At 29.8% G+C, this 19,949-nt stretch overlaps 1 protein-coding gene across 1 annotated transcript in view; it reads right to left on the bottom strand.

Moving 5' to 3' along the window:
* LOC124360601 (zinc finger CCCH-type with G patch domain-containing protein) overlaps window positions 1-15,323 on the bottom strand; it is a 31,013-nt gene extending 15,690 nt beyond the window's left edge. Inside the window, exons 1-5 of the mRNA XM_046814347.1 lie at window positions 15,030-15,323; window positions 10,829-11,032; window positions 10,210-10,314; window positions 7,413-7,547; window positions 3,410-3,552 (exon numbers count right to left, since the gene is read on the bottom strand). Of these exons, the coding sequence (XP_046670303.1) occupies window positions 3,410-3,552; window positions 7,413-7,547; window positions 10,210-10,314; window positions 10,829-11,032; window positions 15,030-15,083 (641 nt within the window). The 5' untranslated portion in view covers window positions 15,084-15,323. The remainder of the gene's footprint in view (window positions 1-3,409; window positions 3,553-7,412; window positions 7,548-10,209; window positions 10,315-10,828; window positions 11,033-15,029) is intronic.
* Between the last annotated feature and the right edge of the window lie 4,626 nt (window positions 15,324-19,949).

Raw genomic sequence — 19,949 nt, 5'->3', positions numbered from 1 at the left:
TGTAACAATATAAATATTTAAAAATATGTAAGTCAGGTGGTTTAAAACATAAAATCTCCAAACTATAAAATAAAGGTTAAAAAACTTAAAACTTGACTAGACAAAATTATAAACTTAAGGAACTAATATCACAGGCCAAATATTCATTCACAGAGTAAAATGCCTTTTCTTTAAGCCATTTGCTTACAAACTCGTTTTAAACCTATTTATATTTACAATCCATCCTCCTTTTGGTAATTTTATTAAATAGTTTTATTTTCATATAGATATGACTACCTTTTGTTTTTTCAAGCCTGGTCCTTGCAGCTCCAACATGTACTTTTTTCTAGTTTTATAAGTATGTATGGTTTCTCTAACAGTTATAACTTTGCAGATTTGCTTTCACATCCAGTAAACAATAATATATATACAAACAGGGCAATGTCATGATTATTTAAATCCCTAAAAGCTTGCAGGCAAAGATTCCCTTTCATTAAGATTTTTTTATAATTCTTATTGCTTTTTTTTTGCCAGACAAACACTTTATTTGAATGGCTACTATTTCCCCATAAAGAAATTCCATAGACTAAGTGGGAGTGGAAAAAGGCATAGTAGGAGGTTATTAGCATTTCTTCGGTGATGCAGAGTTTCAATTTGCGCAATAGGAAAATTACTCTCGCCAATTTAGTACAAGATTTTCTATATGGCTTTCCCAGCTTAGTCTACTGTCTAAAAAGATTCCTAATAGTTTAACAGGCTTAAAAACATTTGTAAATTACATGGTCCATTTGAAAAAATTATATTTTTCTGTTTTGCTATTGTTTACAACAAAGCCTGTTAGCCTGAAACCACTCAGTTGCTACCTTCATTGCATTTTCTTGTATTTTTATTAAACCATTAAGTGTACTATGGTGATTTAGAAGAGTAGTATCATCAGCAAACAAAACTGACATACAGGGGTAAATTGAAAGGAAAATCATTAACTGCAACGATAAATAAAAAAGGACCTAAAACTGAGCCTTGTGGCACACCAATTTGAATTGTTTTTATGAGAGACGAAGTAGAACCCTGAACAACCATTTGTTTTCTATTTTTCAAATAAGATACCAACAAAATTCAACTCACTACCTTGCACCACCATAGCAATAAAGTTTACTTATAAGTAAACTCATGAGGTATGCTGTCGAAGGCTTTAGACAAATCAATTAAAGGTTGCAGATGATGTTGTTTTATACTCAAAATTATGAATAACATTACCAACTAGAGTTTCTACAGCTTTTTGTAGTATTCAGTCCTGGTAAAAACCCAAACTGCTCTTTACATAAGAGACCATTTAGCATGAAAAAATTGTTGTAATTGGTTTTTGATACAATATTCAAATATTTTGCTAAAAATAGGTATTAAAGATATGGGACGATAACTGGAAGGGTTTGTTTTATCACCTTCTTATAGATAGGAACTTACTTTTGCTATTTTTAAACATTGAGGAAATGTGCCTTCAATTAACATTCGATTAAATAGATAAGTTAGTGGTTCAGCTATGACACTGATAATCTGTTTAGTAATCTTATTCGAAAAACCATATAGTAATCTTCACTACCCGATAGATTTAATTCAGAAGCACACTTTAGGACATCTTCAACAACAATTACTTTCCAATATAACGTATTTCTTGGAGTACAACTATTTACATAATTATTTTACTAAGCTAAGAGCTACACTAAAATCATCAGGTACTTGAGTTTTATTCATATCTAGTGCTACATTTATAAAATAATCATTAAAAACATTAGAATCAATATAAGACTCATTAGATTGTGATTCTGTGCTTTTTTTCAGCTTTGATAATATTCCATGCAGCTTTACATTTATTTTTAGACCTCTTAATGTAATCTTCATTTGCCAATAGCTTTTCTTCCTTAATCAAGGCTTTTATACCGTTTTCTAGCTTCCTTGTACACTGATTTAGCCAACAGTTCTCTTTCTGTACCTTTACTATTTTTAAATTGTCATAACAAACTAAAACAAAACTTCTAAAATTCTTAAGTTTTGGCGTAAAACCATTGAATATTTGGCCTTTTTTAATTTTTAACTATAACTTCTTTTAAATAACATGTTTCTTCATATATAAACTAGTCAATAAATTAATAAAATAAGAAAATGCCTCGTCAACAGTATAAAAAAAACTTAAGCCTAGTCCAATCTACTTCAAGAAGTAGTTTTTTTAAAAACTATCAATGGTGATTAGGCGTCATCACTCTTATTTTTTTGTACATGTCATTCGTTTTTACAGCACATTGTATGTTTGTCAGATTAGATTTATATAAGCTAGCTAAGATGCCAGCATGGTCAGACAGGTGAGGTTCTACTACTTTACATTTAAGTTTTTCTTGTATTTATATTAGTGATAATGTTGTCTAAACATGCCTCTCCTCTTGTGTTTTCCAGGTTCAAGCAATACATATTGTAAGTGCGTAATAAATTAAGAAAGGACTCCTTTTCAAATGAATTTTTAATTATATTTATGTTAAAATCTCCTGACAAAACTATGGTTTCTTTGTATGTTTTTGATAAAAATTGTAAAAGTGTATCTAGTAAACAGAAGAAAATCTTAACATCAGAATCAGGTGTGCAATAAATAGTTACAATTAAGACATTTTCTTTTTTTAGTAAAATTGCTGAAGCTTCAAATACAAGAGGAAAACAATTAATTTTCCAAGATAATTATTTGAAATTCCATCCCTACCCTGGCATATACACTGCTTCCTCCTCTTATAAGGGGAGGTTTTCTACAATAACTACTGGATATGGATGTAACTGTGGCTAAAAGGAAGATGGAAAAGACATGTCGGTACGGTTAAATATCAACCCAGACTTTGATTGCCATGGAAGAAAGAGTAAATAAGTACAAATTATGTATCTTGCAGGTTGTTAAATTTTAGTATAATATTAGTCACATTATTAAATACAAATTTTGCAATATTTTAAGTAATCTACTAAGAAATAACCATATTTTTGGGGATATAGGAAAGTTTTTTTATGTATCTACAACACCATTTTATTTTACAATGAAAATTATATTAGTATATTTGAAATATCATATAAAAAATTTAAACTTCCTTGTTGCAAAATGAAATTATGTGGTACACTGCTCTATTTCTAGAACTGGAGGTGATGTAAATGAAACTTCCCAAGAGTCTGGGAGCCAAGATCTCAGAAAAAAAGGAAAATATTGAAAATATAAGGTTTGAAAACCTTAATTTTTAAGAACTTCTGATCTGTACAGAAAAGTCTACCAAACAAACCAAAAGTCTACTTTTTCAGAGAGAGATACCAGAACGCTGTTCCAGGGGGTCCTCCCTCAATTCACTTAAAACTAATCCAAACAGATTTCCACAGGAAAGATCAATTAGATTATGATTCCATTTACCTATACTCTCTGATTTTCTCTAGAGGAACCAGCTCACCATGTGAAAAATGACACTTGTCGTCAGTGAATTTACATTCTCCATCCAAATAGTAAGGGCACGGTAACATTTCTCTCTCTGTGGGATTCACAAACATAACTCTCACCTAAAACAAATCAAAATGATTATTAACCTGCAACATTACAGTGCAGCTATATCGACACAGTAGTACATACTGTGTTTACACTCTTTATTTAAAGTGTGGTACTCTCTCTATATACATTCTGGGCTGTTATACATTAATAATACACAACTTCTTCCTAATCATAAGTAAAAAATTTAGTTAATTACATACTTTTTAACACATTGCAGATCAATTTGATTGGCCACAAGTGTCCCACAGCGTGTGGAAGTTAATTTACAAATCGGTAACAGAACTGCAATGCCACACCACATTGAACTGTCTGGTTTATTACTTTATATTATTACTTATAGTATTAGTACATAATAGCACATAATATTAACAGTACACTTAACTGAAAACAATAAAACAGATACGGTTCAAAACTAGTTCCTGTTGTAAAAACAGCTGAGGAAAATAATAGACCAGTAGCGCTACATAGCAAAGAGCAAAATCAGCTGATTCTTCAACTTCTATATATAACTGCAATCCATAGAATATTTACAAAGGTGTTTAAGAAAAATAAAAAAATTTTTTTTTTTAATTCAGTAATGATTCTCTTGCATTCCACAAGACATCTTTAGAACTATTAGAAAGTCAAACAAAAGCAGATCACTTTTGTAACCTGAGCCAGTTACCATGCTGCTAGGCCGAGCTACTGCATGACGAGATGTTTCAATCTGCAATGGGTTAAATAAATCTTTATTGTTTTTAAGCACCACTTATCACAATGCAATGGACAACTTCACTTTTTCTTATAACTTAAACTCCTATCACACTTTTAAAATCCCATAAAACAAGTGTAATAATTAGAAATATACAAAATAAGTAAATTTTATATATACATGGTAAATGTGAATAACGCCACAATTTGCCCATTAAAAAGAAAATAAAAGTAAATATGGTGTTAGCAGCATCTCGTTAATTATATATAACATATCTAAAACATTATAAACAATATAAATTAAATAGTAAATAAATAACAATAAGTAGATAATAACAAAACAAATAATAAGTAACAATAAATAGATAACAATACAACATATAAAAATTAAAATAAAATAAATTTAGCAACAATAAATAAATAACAGGAGATTAACTATTAACAAAATCTTAATTATTAAAAAATTAAAATACTAATATCACAGGTTAAGTAGTCATTTAAAGAATAAAATGTGTTATCAACAAGCCAATTACTTACAACATTTTTAAATCTACTAATAGACACATGCCATGCTTTTTTAGGAAGTTTATTAAAAAGTTTAATCCTCATATAGACAAAAGTGCCTTAGGTTTTCTCCAATTGAACATTCATCTGTTTAAGCATGTAATTTTTTCTAGTACAGTAGAATTGCATTTCTTGTCTACTAATAAAACTGTCTAATTTTTATTTAATGCTAAGTAAAATACAATAAATATACAAGGATGGAAGGGTCATAATTCTTTTTTTTTAATTGGAACACAAGAAACTCTATTACCAACATTTGCAATAATTCTGATTACTTTCTTTTGCCAAATGAAAGCAATCTTAGCACTAGTACTGTTTCCCCAAAGTGTCTGTAAAGCTAGAAATAAGACTTTAAAAATTCAAATGGACTATAAGTGTACAATATAAAAGTATTCATGCCATTATTATTGTAATTAGGAATATTTTTAAAATTAAATTAAATATTAAAGATGTTCTATAATATGTTTCATATTACAATTATCTCATTTTATATTCTATCAATCAATCAATCAACATTTTTTATTTCCATAAAATTGACAAAGTCTCATTACATCTTTCATTATAAATATAGCCAAGTCAGTTATAAAACTTAGATTAATTATATCTTAAGTTACGCAAACATAAACCACAATACTCAAATACAGCCAGTGGCATTGGGGAATTTCAAATAAAATGTTTTTTAATCGGAAGAACTCGTCCAGTGCATAAAATGGGTTATCTAACAGCCATAAGTAATATTTATTCAAAAATTGTTTTATTGTACTTTTGGACTAAGGGTAACAAATGGTTGTACACCCTCAGTGCAATAACAGAATGGCTTTCACAAGTTTTGCTCAATCTATTAAAAATAATAGATGCAGCATTTTTATTCCTGGTATTGTGGGAGTGTTTTATACTGTTAGGCTTTACTAATTGAGGATTTTGAAAGATATATTTCATAAGATCAAAAAGATACACGTTTATTATGGTCTGAACTTTACAAATAGTAAAAAGAGGTCTACAATGTTCAAGTGGCTGTGAGTTAGTAATAATTCTTATAGATTTTTTTTAAGGATAAGAATGTTATTAATTTTACTTGCATTGCCCCACACTACTAGTCCATACCTTATAATGGATTGAAAAAGGCTAAATAAGCCGTTCTCACATAATTTGTATTACACAGAAGTCATCTTGTTTGTTTAAACAGCCATAACTTTAAAACCAATTTTTTAAACAGAACCTCCTTTAACACCTGTTTTTCTATCTTTCGTAAACAGATTACATTATCTTAAAGGTTCTCATTAATTAAAATCATATGTCCTCAGCTCATATGGTCTACATTCAGCTGAAATCATATATAGTTAGATAATAGTTTCCACTGGTTCTTTACATCAATAAATCATTGAAATCAGCTTTGGAAGTAAGAATAAAATGGGAAAACAAGGTAAATTTAACATAAACTAAACAGTTACAATTCATGCTCTTTAACAACAAAATATTCTAATTTTTAATTCAAAATGTTATGTGATCAATTGCCAAAAGTTAATAAATAAATGGACTTAATTCAAAATTTGTTTTCAAAATTCTTTTGAATAACATAAACGTAAAATTTCTAAGTAAGGTAGCAAAACATCTTATCGTTTAAACCACTGACGCAAATATAACAAATTATTGCAATGAAAGTTTGCAGTGTTATTCTTATTTCTTTTCTTACTTCTGGAAACAAACAGTGAGTAAAAAACCATAATAATTCAATGTACTACCAATGGTTCTACAATAATGTTAACAGAGTTTAACACCCCAACTAGAAAAGCCATATACATCCTGACTCCTTGAACCACTTATACTTTTTACTGTCAGAAGAAATTGGTTTCCATTGTAAACCACAAAAATCATAAGTTATTAACAATTACACTTTCTTTAATTGTGCGACAATGAATTTGATGTATTATACTGTAGTTGCTGTATAAATCTAGAAGATTCTGTAGAGTTTAAAAGCGATAATTGCTCTTAAAATGAGTGCTTTATCGGAATCAATACATTATCTACACATTTTTCTCCTGAAATTATTTTCAGTTAATCGTAATCTTAATAACCAATTCATCCAATTCAACCAGTTAATCGTAATCTTAATAACCAATTCATCCAATTCAACCAGTTAATCGTAATCTTAATAACCAATTCATCCAATTCAACCAGTTAATCGTAATCTTAATAACCAATTCATCCAATTCAACCAGTTAATCGTAATCTTAATAACCAATTCATCCAATTCAACCAGTTAATCGTAATCTTAATAACCAATTCATCCAATTCAACCAGTTAATCGTAATCTTAATAACCAATTCATCCAATTCAACCAGTTAATCGTAATCTTAATAACCAATTCATCCAATTCAACCAGTTAATCGTAATCTTAATAACCAATTCATCCAATTCAACCAGTTAATCGTAATCTTAAATTGTGTAGTGCTAATAGTCTATGGAGAAAGAGCTGAATAAAGCCAAGAGATCATACTTTCTACAACAAAATGCAGAATAAAAAATAATGTGTACAAAATATTAATACATATTATTATAAAGAATACTGTAACATAAAATACAACTTAAAATAATTGGTAACAGTTCTAAAACAGACCTGAATGTGATTCATATCGGTCACTCTTTCTTTTGTTTCTATGTCCATAATGAGTGCATTGTAATAACTTTCATCTCCCCAATGCTTTTTATGGGGAGCTTGGCATTTGGAGCCTTTCAGTGCATGAATTTCTTCCTAAAACACATTTGAGCTTTTATTATATTAAATTCTGGAATATGTTAACTTAAGAAAATCTATTCATAGCTACATTTATTAACTCTTTAATGGGTGTAGACATGTCTTAGATCAAGTACATATAATAAAGAATACTTACAGAACTCAAGATTTTTCCTACCTGTAAATTAATTGTCTAGCGCTCAATAAAATGAATTGTCAATTTACATTTTTATGTAAGAACCATTTTATAATGGGGGCAAGAGAGAAACTATTTATGATTGATTGTAAATTGTACTACAATCACTATAAATATTAAATCAAATCTGTCAAAATGGTGTCTGTCTATGTGTTCATGTTACTCAATCATGTAAAACTAATGGATCGATTGTACTGAAATTCAACATGGACATTCTTAGAGTCGTTGGTTAACATACAGGTCTATTCCTATTTCAAAAAAACTATCCAGACTATGCCCCACTGGTCTTAAATACTCTCTTTTGCGCTTAATCAGCAGATAGTAAATTTGATTTTGTAATCAAGTGGTCTTTGTAAACATTGTGATGTGACAACACAATCATATGTTTAATTAGTTTAAGTATCAAGAAATCTTAAGTTTTCCAAAAAGACTGTTTATAAATCAGGGCTGGTATAGCAGATGGTCCAGTAAGTCCTAGTAAAAGTTGCTCAACCACATCTCTGTTCTTGTCGCAACATAAGGCCGAGAGTTATCATGACTGCTAACAAGCAATCCCCTGTCTTAATGATCTATACAATTTACGCACATTTCCAGCATTCACCATAATAAATATACAAATGAACAAAATAGTTTGCATTTAACGTTTTTGGTTGAGGGTTTAAAGTATCTCATCACAAATACAAAAGATTTGTTTACTTCAACGTTTAATAGAATACAGAATATAAAATTTGAAATTCCTATCACTCAGAGATTTAAGGTTTTGTTTGTCTATCCACAAGACATCTCGAGAGCATATTGATCTGGCCTACACTTTTCCATGAAACACCATTTCTACATATACAGGGTGAGGCAGACCACCTGTATAGTATGTATAGCGGCCAAACCAAACGAGGTAGATTATTCGTAACAACTTAAACCCCCCTATTTCCACCCCAAAGAATTTGGAGAAATTATTTTGAAATCTCTAAAACTCCCCAAAAGGGTAGTGATTATTTGATTATTTTGATGCAAACAGTTTGAACCTATCTTGCCGCTTATGTACAGGGTACACCAAAACGTTAAAAAATCAGGGGTTTATGGGAAAATTTATTGCAACTACCTGCACAAATGTAGACAGACGATATTTTTATTCAAAACTAATGATGAGACGGCTTATAAAAAAATATCATCAAATGCCACCCTACCCCAAAATTTACACATTTTAAAATACATAGCATTTTGAAATACTTAACAGCCCCAATCTAAAAAAAATCAAATAGCAACCTAGGTTGTGTTGTACATAATTAGGAAGGTCTTTAAAAAATAAACATGTTCTACATTTAAAGTTTGCCTCTATCTCCAATGGTTTCAAAACTGTAGGACAAAAATAGATTTTTTAATAATTTTACTCAATGTATTTTTTATAAAAGTCAGTGCAACTTGTATATTTGGGATTGTTAAACATGAACACCACGGTTAAATTGCTTTTGAAACATGTTACACTGATAGAAATCCTGATGTGTTTTTTACTACGTTATTTAAAAACAAATTAAACGTAAAAGTCCAACTTGTTTTCCATTTGTTTCATTGGGTTTTGATATTAATACAAACTTACTTAGTAAAATTATTAAAAAATCTATTTTTGTACTAAATACCTTGAACTAAATATTTTTGAAGAAATACCTTTAAAATGAGGTATTTAACTCAACATACCTTTACATTTGAAAATTTTCCAAAAACTACCCCTACCCCCCAAAAAAACTACCCTTTTGGGGAGTTTTAGAGATTTCAAAATAATTTCTCCATATTCTTTGGGGTGGAAATAGGGGGATTTTAGTTGTTACGAATAATTTACCTCATTTGGTTTGGCCGCTATACGTACTGTACGGGTGGTCTGCCTCACCCTGTATAGGCATGATAACGTTAAATGTCAATAAGTGGAATTTGACTGGGCATTAGTGAAGCCTAACTGTCTGCAGAATATCTCGAGAACAAATAAAGTTGTAGGCTGAAAACTTTACATGAAACCTCATTTTTATATATGGAAGATTTGATGATGGTGCATGTCATTCTAAGGAATTTGTCAGAGTACTAGTTTCTATCTCATGGAGATATGTCAAGAACAAATTGAACTACAGAACTGACTGCATTCCAAATTTATTTCTAAATAGGTAACTCAAAGTTCAATGATAGTGCATATCCCCTCAAAAGATGTCCCTAACTATCCTATCCTTTGTGAAGCCTGTAAGGCAACGCATTGTCTGGCATACTTCTACCTTGTAATTTTCAGCCTGTCAATATTTACATCTGAATTTGGCCTAGCATTAAAAATATTCAAAATAATGTACGTTCATAATTTTACAATTTTGAAAACTATCATAGTTTACAAAATCCCAATGATTACACAACAAAATAGCACTTTTGTATATAGATAGAACATCATATAAGATGTATAGATAGCTAGTAATGTTATTAATTTATTTAATGCTTAAAACTATTGCCCACTTGTAATTCTTCAGGTATATTATTCACAGCATATTCTTCTATACTTTCATCATCTTCATTGTTATTTCCCCCAGCAGAGCTTCCTTCCAATTCAGCAAGTTCAGCCTGTAAATAAATATTATAATTAATACTACTTCCAACCCATTTGATTGGAATTGATTCAACGTACTTCATATTTACATTATGATCTCATAAACAAGCTATACAAGTTTTAAAGGTCTTATATTATATATTTTATGGATTCAATATTTATCAATCACAAGTGCTATTAACACAAATAATTTACATTGGTAATACAATTATTTACTCACCAACGCATTTATGTCCACTTTGTTCAATAGACGAATAAATATTGTTTTATATATTAATTAAGTCATCTATTATTTATTATAAAAAACAGGAAATTTGATCATAAAAATAATCAAAATGCTTCTAACTGATTTAAAAATTTCATTTCCATAATTTTAGGCAAATACATTTTTACATAGAGAACCCTGAAATACCTGTTTTTGATCCTGTAAAAACTGCATGCATAGAGACAGTATTATATTTTATTGGCAATCACTTATACACCTAATGATTTTTATGTTTACATGTAAAGAAATTATTGGCATAGTACCTTGAATAAAGCATACTCTTCAGATAATTCATCGGCTGGATCTGTATTGGAGATTGAATCTTGAGTAGGTGATTCTTGTCTTAAACTTGACAATGTTTCCTTTGTCAGGGAGATTAATTCTACAATATCCTTCTCAAGTACATATAAATCCTGCTTTTCAGAGCTGCTTGACGCCAAGTTGATAGCATGCCTGATCTGTATGAGCTGTGAACATTCAAAATTTACCATTTAATGCCATAGGCCTTAAAATTAATATTTAGTTTCACCTTAATAGTGAGTTAATAAATTATTTAAAAAGGTTCTAATGTTTATAGAGAGCATTATTAAGATACACATGTGATGCTGCTAAAGCTTATCAGATCATAAAGACTAATATGTAATCTATATTTCTGGTTTTTAATTTTTGTTACTATTAAATTATAATAGAACAGTCTGTGAAATAACACGAAATTATGGTTAACGATGAAGTTTTACACTGGAGGGTATCATTGTTTTTATAATACTGAGCAATAAGCAGTTTCAGTTATGGATGCTAGTAAATACTGTAAATCTTTGGTTGCCCAGAGAAGTTGTGGGTAGGGTACGATAAGTGGACCCGATTTTTTATATCGAAGAATGTAATCATCGATACCTAATATTCGCATCTCAAATCCTAGACTATCAATCAATATAAAAGTATCTACAGTCCTCAATAACAATCATATGTTTTAAATTAAAATATGGATTTAATATTTACAGTGATGAAACAAATTACTGTTTTTGATACTGTAAAAACTACAGGCATAGAGACAGTATTATATTTTATTGGCAATCACTTATACACCTAATGATTACATTTCCTCTCATTACATTTCAAAAATCCTTTATCCGCATTATTACTAAATCAAATAAGACCAATCATTCCTGACCACTATTTTTAAATTTTAAAATACTCCCCTTGTGAAATCTTTACATATATAAGGTATTAAAACTATTTTTCATAAGAAGCTAAAACCTGGCCCTCAAACGTAATATTAGATATAATTTCAGAAGTTTGCTTGTTCCGGTTCCAAAGCCTAACCTAACTGTTTTCAAACATTTTTTTTACTTTTAATGCTCCAAGATTGTTTAATCTTATTTCCATTAAATTAGATCATTTAGCACCATTAAATTGTTTTTTAAGGGGACAGGTACGTCCAAAAAAGATTTTTTTTACAAATTTTGTTATTTTGCATTTATTATTCCTTGCCTTTTCCTGAATAAAATGATACCAAATAAATGCACTTTACATAATTATTTCATAGTGTAAAAGTTAATTTACGTAATGATTGAAAGGGACATTAAGCGCGAAGTCACCATGAGTAGTCGCTTTAGACATATCTTACAATGCACTGTACAATAAAGTAGTTGGCTGTGGGCATTTACCAATGGTCATCAAGGAAACTATAAAACCAATTTATAAAGATTTAGCTGATCCCAACTTGCTTAGAAAGTGCTTGCACGGCAAAACTCAGAATCAAAATGAGTCATTTAATAATCTGATTTGGTCGAGGATACCAAAAAACACATTTGTAGGCCTATCTACTCTAAAGATTGGAGTGCTTGACTCAGTTATATCTTATAATGAGGGTGTCCTTAGTAAAGTAAAAGTACTACAGAAGTTATGTGGCAGTTGTGGACCAAACAGTGTTGTTGGACTAAAATCGCAAGATCAAGTTTGTGTGTACCATGCTGAAAAACAACTACAGGAAATTGAAAAAAGGGCTTCTCAAGCAAAAATAAATAGGAAGAGGAGGCTTGTAGAAAATGAAGAAGGCTCAGATAATCCAGATTATGACCCTGAAGCTTATTGAATGTAAGTTGTTTGTTTTGAATTGCATAGAAATACGTAATTTATTTTTAAATGTGTTTTTCCGAAAATACACATTTTCCGAACGTTGGTACAATTTTTTCCTAAACTAATGGTCCAAATTCAAATAAATTTTGCATAGGAGTTCTTTATAACATAATAAACAATTATAAGGTTTTATAGAAATATATTTCAAAAAATAGTTTCTTAAAAAAATAAAATGTTTCAAAATTATTCGATTTTTTTATTGCTTTATAAAAAAAGTTATAAAACACAAACTATAGTTAGGAAAAGTCTATAACACCTTATTTTTGTCAGTATTAGTCATTGCAATAAGCACACCAAATTTCAAGCCCTTAGGTCAAATACTTTTTATTAAAACGGTACCGAAAAATAGCAAATTTAACATTGGTAGCATAGGGACGTACCTGTCCCCTTAAAAAGTTTTAACATGTTTTTATTTTTGTTGGATAACTGCGAGTGCTTTCCGAAAATTGTTGAATGAAATAATTAATAATGTGTACATTTTAGTTCGTTTTTATCACCTTTTATAATTCCAATTAATCTTTTTATTTTTACGTCCATGACTTGTTTTATAAATTTTGTATGGTTTTCTTATTTATATATTGTTTATGTAGTGGTTTCATTCCTTCTTTGAGTTTAGTTTTATTATGTTAGTTTAATCTGATGTGCATCCTTCATCGGGCTTTTGCCTATTGGATGCTCTATTTTATTTCACAATTATTGAGTTTTGTTTTTTTTTTTTGTAAGTTCTTTTTGATTGTTAAGTTTACTTTTAGTTTGTTTTGAAGATTATATTATTATTTATTTAATTATTTTTAAGTTTGTAAATATTTCAAGATCAATGGTTTTATATTGTTTGTTGTTTTTGTTTTGTATAAATCTATTGTAAAGTTTGTAAATACTGTGAAATAAAATCTTTTTTAAATGAATGAATGAATGAAATGAAATTATTATAACTAAAATTAGGAAAACTGAAAACGACCATATTTGCTTCTCTCACAGTTACAGTTGTTTCTTTCCCATAAATTTCACATAATGGATTTTTTCGTACGAGTCCAACATGATGAAACCACGAAAACATGTCTTATCATCTTTCGCATATCTAAAGCAATGACGTGTAGTTTTCTAAAATTGACTGCCATTTTTAATAATCAAATGTTACTTATGTAAAATTGAAATATTACCTTAAAAACGTGCATTATTTGAAAGTGTTACAGCTGTTGATATAGATTATTTAAGTTAATTGTTCAAAATAATTAATCAGTATCGATTGATTATATCGGTGGTTATGATTGAGTAATATTGTTTGCCAATTTCGATATAAAAAACCGGATCCGCTTATCGTACCCTACCCGAAGTTGCTCAATAAAAAAAGGAACAAGATAACAATGGAAAACAATGAATAATCTTCATCATGAACGTAAGCTAGAACAAAAACACTTAACTTCACCATGGAGGTAGAATTTTTAATTTTCTTCAAATGCACTTGGTAGAACTATTTTTCTTCTAGAACACCTGAAAGGATAACTGAGTGGTAACTAGCTATGTTACCTAAAACTTATTTATTTATTATTTATAATAACTTGTATACTTTCATTTCCAAAAAGAAATTTAGGTGCAAACCATATATTTCACAAAAATTATTAGCGTTTTAAGTTAGGATATATCTGTCATCAATCTAGGGGACTAGGAGAAATCAGAGTTTCTGGTTGAGGGAGGATTAACTAAGTAGGGATAGTTAAGAGGAGGGAGTAACGGAATGGTCAATATTCAAGTAAAAGTTTAGGAAGAAAAATAGGGTAGAACTATTTTTCTTCCTAAACTTTTACTTGAATATTGACCATTCCGTTACTCCCTCCTCTTAACTATCCCTACTTAGTTAATCCTCCCTCAACCAGAAACTCTGATTTCTCCTAGTCCCCTAGATTGATGACAGATATATCCTAACTTAAAACGCTAATAATTTTTGTGAAATATATGGTTTGCACCTAAATTTCTTTTTGGAAATGAAAGTATACAAGTTATTATAAATAATAGGCTAAATAAATAAGTTTTAGGTAACATAGCTAGTTACCACTCAGTTATCCTTTCAGGTGTTCTAAGGAATTTAAAATTAAATCATAATCATAATAATAGCTTATAATAATCCATAGGCTACCTAGCATTTTAAGAAATATTACCAGCAGGTAGAGGGTCAATACTAACCTAACTATGCTAACATAAATTGATCACTTAAAAAAAATGGCTTCAATTGATCCTTAGTTTTAAAATTTTTATAACAACAAAAATAAAATAAAAAACTAAATGTAAACTAATTACTAATAAAATCATATTAATCCAACAACTTACCTGAGTTTCATATTGTTCTATGCTTTTTGATAATGAGTCAGTTTGTGTTTCCATAATAATTAGAACTCTGAATTAATTAGCCTATTAATTTAGCTTTTTAAACATAGTTTTATTTATTTTCTTCATAATACAATTAATGACATAGCTTATGTCTATATGACTGCATTTATATTCTGAAACTTTAAATAAATATGAATATTTAAGAATAAATTAAATATTTAGGTTAACTAAAATATAAACAAACGAATTCACAAATTCGTGTGCTTGTTAACAAACATTGAATACTGACTGAATGTCTGAAGTAGCATCATCTGCTGTACAGCTGATATTTTATGAGAAACGGTGGTTGAGTCAACAAAGACAAACAAAACTAACCAACAAAGGCTTCGTAGAAAATGAGGGAAGCCAGTGCCGTTAATATAACAAGACATCTTAGTCAAAGCTACGTTGTCGAATCAGTATTGCCAGTATTGCCTTCAATTTTTTATCACTGAACGTCTTTTACTATAAGTGGTTTGTATTACATATTTGTGCAATGAACAAATATAATTCCCTTTATTTTAAGTGAAACAAAAAGTAAACATGATGTCAATTTTAATAATACAATCGTATGGTATGAATATTGAAAATAATTCACATGTCTTCTCATCTTACAAATCCATTGTTAACGTATGTCTTCTAATTCTGTTGGGACGTCTTGGAACGAAAATGGGAGATCAGATTGAATCAAACTGTGTCGGTGAAATATCAATCAAGGGACCGTTTCGAAATTCACTAATACGTTGTGGAGCTCATGTAGTTATTATAGTGTTGTAATTTAATCGAATAACATTACAGAGTCTTATTTGGTCCACATGTCTTCTCCAAATCTGTCTTTCTACTCCAATCCAGTAATAAAGCAACCAATCTCTTTTGGTAATTGTACTAAACCTCAATTCATCATTTCCCGCATGATAGAAGCGAACTTGAACTGACTCACTAACTTTAAACTATCTTTACGGCCTCTGAAATACAGTATTATTCTCTCTAATATTTAACTTATGTTCAGGTATGTAGTAAACCTCTCTTGATCAGATCAAGTCTCGTTTGTAGTGTACCTTTCAACATTAACTCTGCCAGGCTTTTGTGCGTAGAAGATTTCTGAATTATTCTCTACTGTATAGACGGTCTGCACAATTTCAAGTGAATGTATTACATATTCGTACAATGAACAAATACTAAATTATCTGGTATATCAATTGTGGCTTTCACACACTTCTTTTTAGTCTGTATTTCTTGGTTTGCCTATTTCATCATAGATTAGCTGGACTGGTTTATTTTGTATTTTATACAATTAGACCTCTGGAAATCCTTGGAATTAAACTATTTTCGATTATTGGTTACTATTGTAGGAGGAAGAATCGGAACCTAGCACAGATATCTCTCAATATATTGATTGTGTTTTGTGATGCTATGTTTTTCAACGAAATTACATCTAACCATTTGGTATACGCGTCAACTATAACAATAAAAACACCCCATAAACGAATTCAACACTAATTCAATCCCAAGGTATGTCCACGGATGATTTTGAACAAGCTGTTACAGTTGATATTGTGACTATTTAACTGAGATTTCAAAATTATTGTATTAGTTTTCATTTAGACTCATAAGTCTCTGTCAGTGTAGACCACTCTATGACTATGTCATAAAAACAAGATACACAACCGAGGTTACCAAACAATTGGTCCATGAATCTCTGCTTGATATTAGGGGTGTTCTTTACCCCAAATATAGAATAAATTTACTTTATATTGCGCTCTTTGCATACTTATATTCTGTTTAATCGAGCTCATTTCAACATGGAGGCATGCTTCATGGACATCCAACGTACAAAAATATTCTTCACCTCTCATTTTTGTAAATATATCATCTACTTTTGGAATAGAATATTTTTAGTCTATAAATTTATTTAATGTAACTTTGTTATAACACACATAAACTTATCGAACAGTTTTTCTTCAGCTGAAACTATCTGTATACTCAAGTATGTTTCACTTTTTCTATTATATTTATAATAATTACTCTGACCATTTTCTCTTCCTCTTCTTCTTTGTCCTTAATTTGAGTAAAGTATGTGCATTGGCTTAACTGATAACATATCTTAATTTGAATTCACTAGAAACATTCAGTATTTTACAAACTTTATCTTCAATACATCACAAAATTCTTGCAATTTTTTCTTTGCAAGAGCTCACATGATTTATGTATTAAAGAGATGACAACATTGTAACTAAATCTATGTTCTGTATCAATTGTCTCCCAACAATCTTGTCCACGACCTGTTTAAAAATGTATACAGAATCATTGCATTATTGCAAATTTTGAAGTTAACAGTACAACTAGCTTTTAACTTCAACTATAGTAAACCCAGTGGGTTGAATCACCTCACTTGTATAAGATTCCAAACTCAAGCTTAAATTAACAATCTTCTTAGAAGGAAATAATTTCCGAAATTCCTTTATTGAAATGGAATATAGTCCTGTTCCATAGAACATATATTGGTGTCAGTTTGAACGATGTACTTCTTCATCATGTCCGTAAACTGTACATTGTATCCATTCCATTCAGACTACCTATATGGTATTATCATTAAGATTGTTATCCTGTGATGTACTAGATTTTGAATCTTGGTGTTGGTGTAAATGTTTTAATCATGTTTTCATACATAAACTAGTTAAATGGAAAATCTTTTTCTAGTGAAAACATCTTAAATTACTTTTATTGTATGTATTGGTTTTGTAATCTCCATCTCCACCTCCGAAGCATTTTCATCTGAGATAAGTCGAGAGTTTATTCCGATTTACTTTGGATGGAGTGTTTACGGGTTTCGTTTTGTGCAGGAATGTTTGTAGAAGATTTCCGTTCTACCTTTTGTATATTCAGTTCAGGGAAATGAAAAGTGCTCTGCTTATTATTACTTTCGATTTTTGATAACTCGATGCTTAAGGCTATTCTACTGCCCTTCCAATTTTTTCCAAATTTCGGAGTTATTTAAACCATGAATGAATTAGGATCCTAAATGAAAACTGATGTCGGCCTTTTATATTCAAGGCACGTAAATTGCAGTGAGTTTGTAAGAGTTTTATGGTTTCTCACACAATCAGCAACTGTCTCACAAGACCGCTGAGTCCTTTGCACAAACTTGTGATGTTCTGTAATGTCATTTGATATACTGCCTTAGAATTTGGTAAATATGGAGCTGTCAAAACACTAAGTAGCTTATACGTTTCCGCACCAAGGCAATTTATTAATTATTGTATTTTTATCTCACCATATTCAGATTTGCTTAATTTCCTTAAATCTAAATAATGTTTGAGGCGTTGAATGTATGGAGTCATATTTTAAAAACCACTAATACAGTTTAATATAACATTAATCGAACTGTTTTTAATAATTTGACAATTTTTGATTAAAATGAAATCCTTGTAATAAATGTATTGATGTATTTACATTAATATTCTTATTTAGCGTCTCCGACGTAAATGACTACCTTTGATCTGACATCACGTATTAGTATACAATAAATGTTATAAATACTCGTGTACAAACTTGCGTAAAACTACTTCATTTAAAAACTTACTTTTCCAGTTATTATACTACCTAGTTTAACTCTTTTCTTGGCAATATATGGTAAGTGTGTGACAATACCGGGAGTAGTACTCGTCAGGATGATGTATCTAAATGGATGCACACTACGGGTTAATGAAGCTTGTTTGTTGTCCCATAAAATTTGTGATGTCGATAGACCAATAAAAATAAATCATTCTATTTGTTATTATCACCTATAATTATTAGAAATTATGAATAGAAATTTAGAGGAACAGAGATGTTTATGTTAAAATCTAATTAAATCTGGTTATTAAACATTCAAGTTTCTTAAATTTCTTCTTTTCATTGTACTCTCAATTTACAGTAAATAGAATTACATCCAAAGTAAGAAGTATATAAGAGTAGTAATAATAATAATAATAATAGTAAAACATACAGCAAACACAATAAAAATATACAATACGAGATGAAATTATGGTAGTGCTATATATTGGTAAACACAATAATACTGTATAATACTAACAATCTATATATATAAAAGAAAGTCGTGTTAGTTACACTATTTATAAGTCAAGAACGGCTAAACCGATTTGGCTGAAAATTGGTAGGGAGGTAGCTAAGAACTGGGAGAAGGACATAGGGTACTTTTTATCCCGTTCCCGATTCAGGATTCCGCCCCACTGGTCTCTAAAAGTTACAGAAATACCCGTAAGAAATGCATTGCAGCAAACATATTATCTTATTAAGTGAAAGAGCCTTTTCAAATTTAATCAGCTGTTCTTTGCAAACATATATAATGCGACAAAAGAAATATATGTTTATATCATTTAATTACTATTTAAATTTCTTTACACTTATAGTTTGAAAGCATAGAGTAAACTGAAGAGAAACAGCAAATTTTGTTTCAAGTGTTTCTGCAATCACTGTTAAACATAGACTTTACCATCCAGATAATACAGTTCAAATTTTACATTAAAATTCACCTTTAACTGCAATATTTATCTAATATAAACCATGCTCGTGCTTGATCAGAAGAACAATGCAGATATCAAAATTACTATCTTACGTTGGCTACAAATATTAAGAATGTTATAAAACTAACCTTAGTTGTTTTTTTTTTTTACAGAAGTATGGTTCTCAAAACTCCGTGCGTACACATTCTCTCGATCGAGACAACAAAGCAAGCTCAATCATGGCATCGGAGGGTGACGGGTCTTTTACACTACTAATCGTTGACTCAACGACCCTTTCTGAGAAAATAACAAATAAGACAGGGTCATTTAGTCTACAGGTCGTTGAGACAACGACCCCATTTTGATATTTAAGATT

Source organism: Homalodisca vitripennis, chromosome 4 (genome assembly GCF_021130785.1).
Source record: "Homalodisca vitripennis isolate AUS2020 chromosome 4, UT_GWSS_2.1, whole genome shotgun sequence".
In the NCBI taxonomy this organism is placed as follows: Eukaryota; Metazoa; Arthropoda; class Insecta; order Hemiptera; family Cicadellidae; genus Homalodisca; species Homalodisca vitripennis.
Note: the sequence above shows the minus strand (reverse complement) of the source record. Positions and strands in the feature narration are given on the sequence as shown.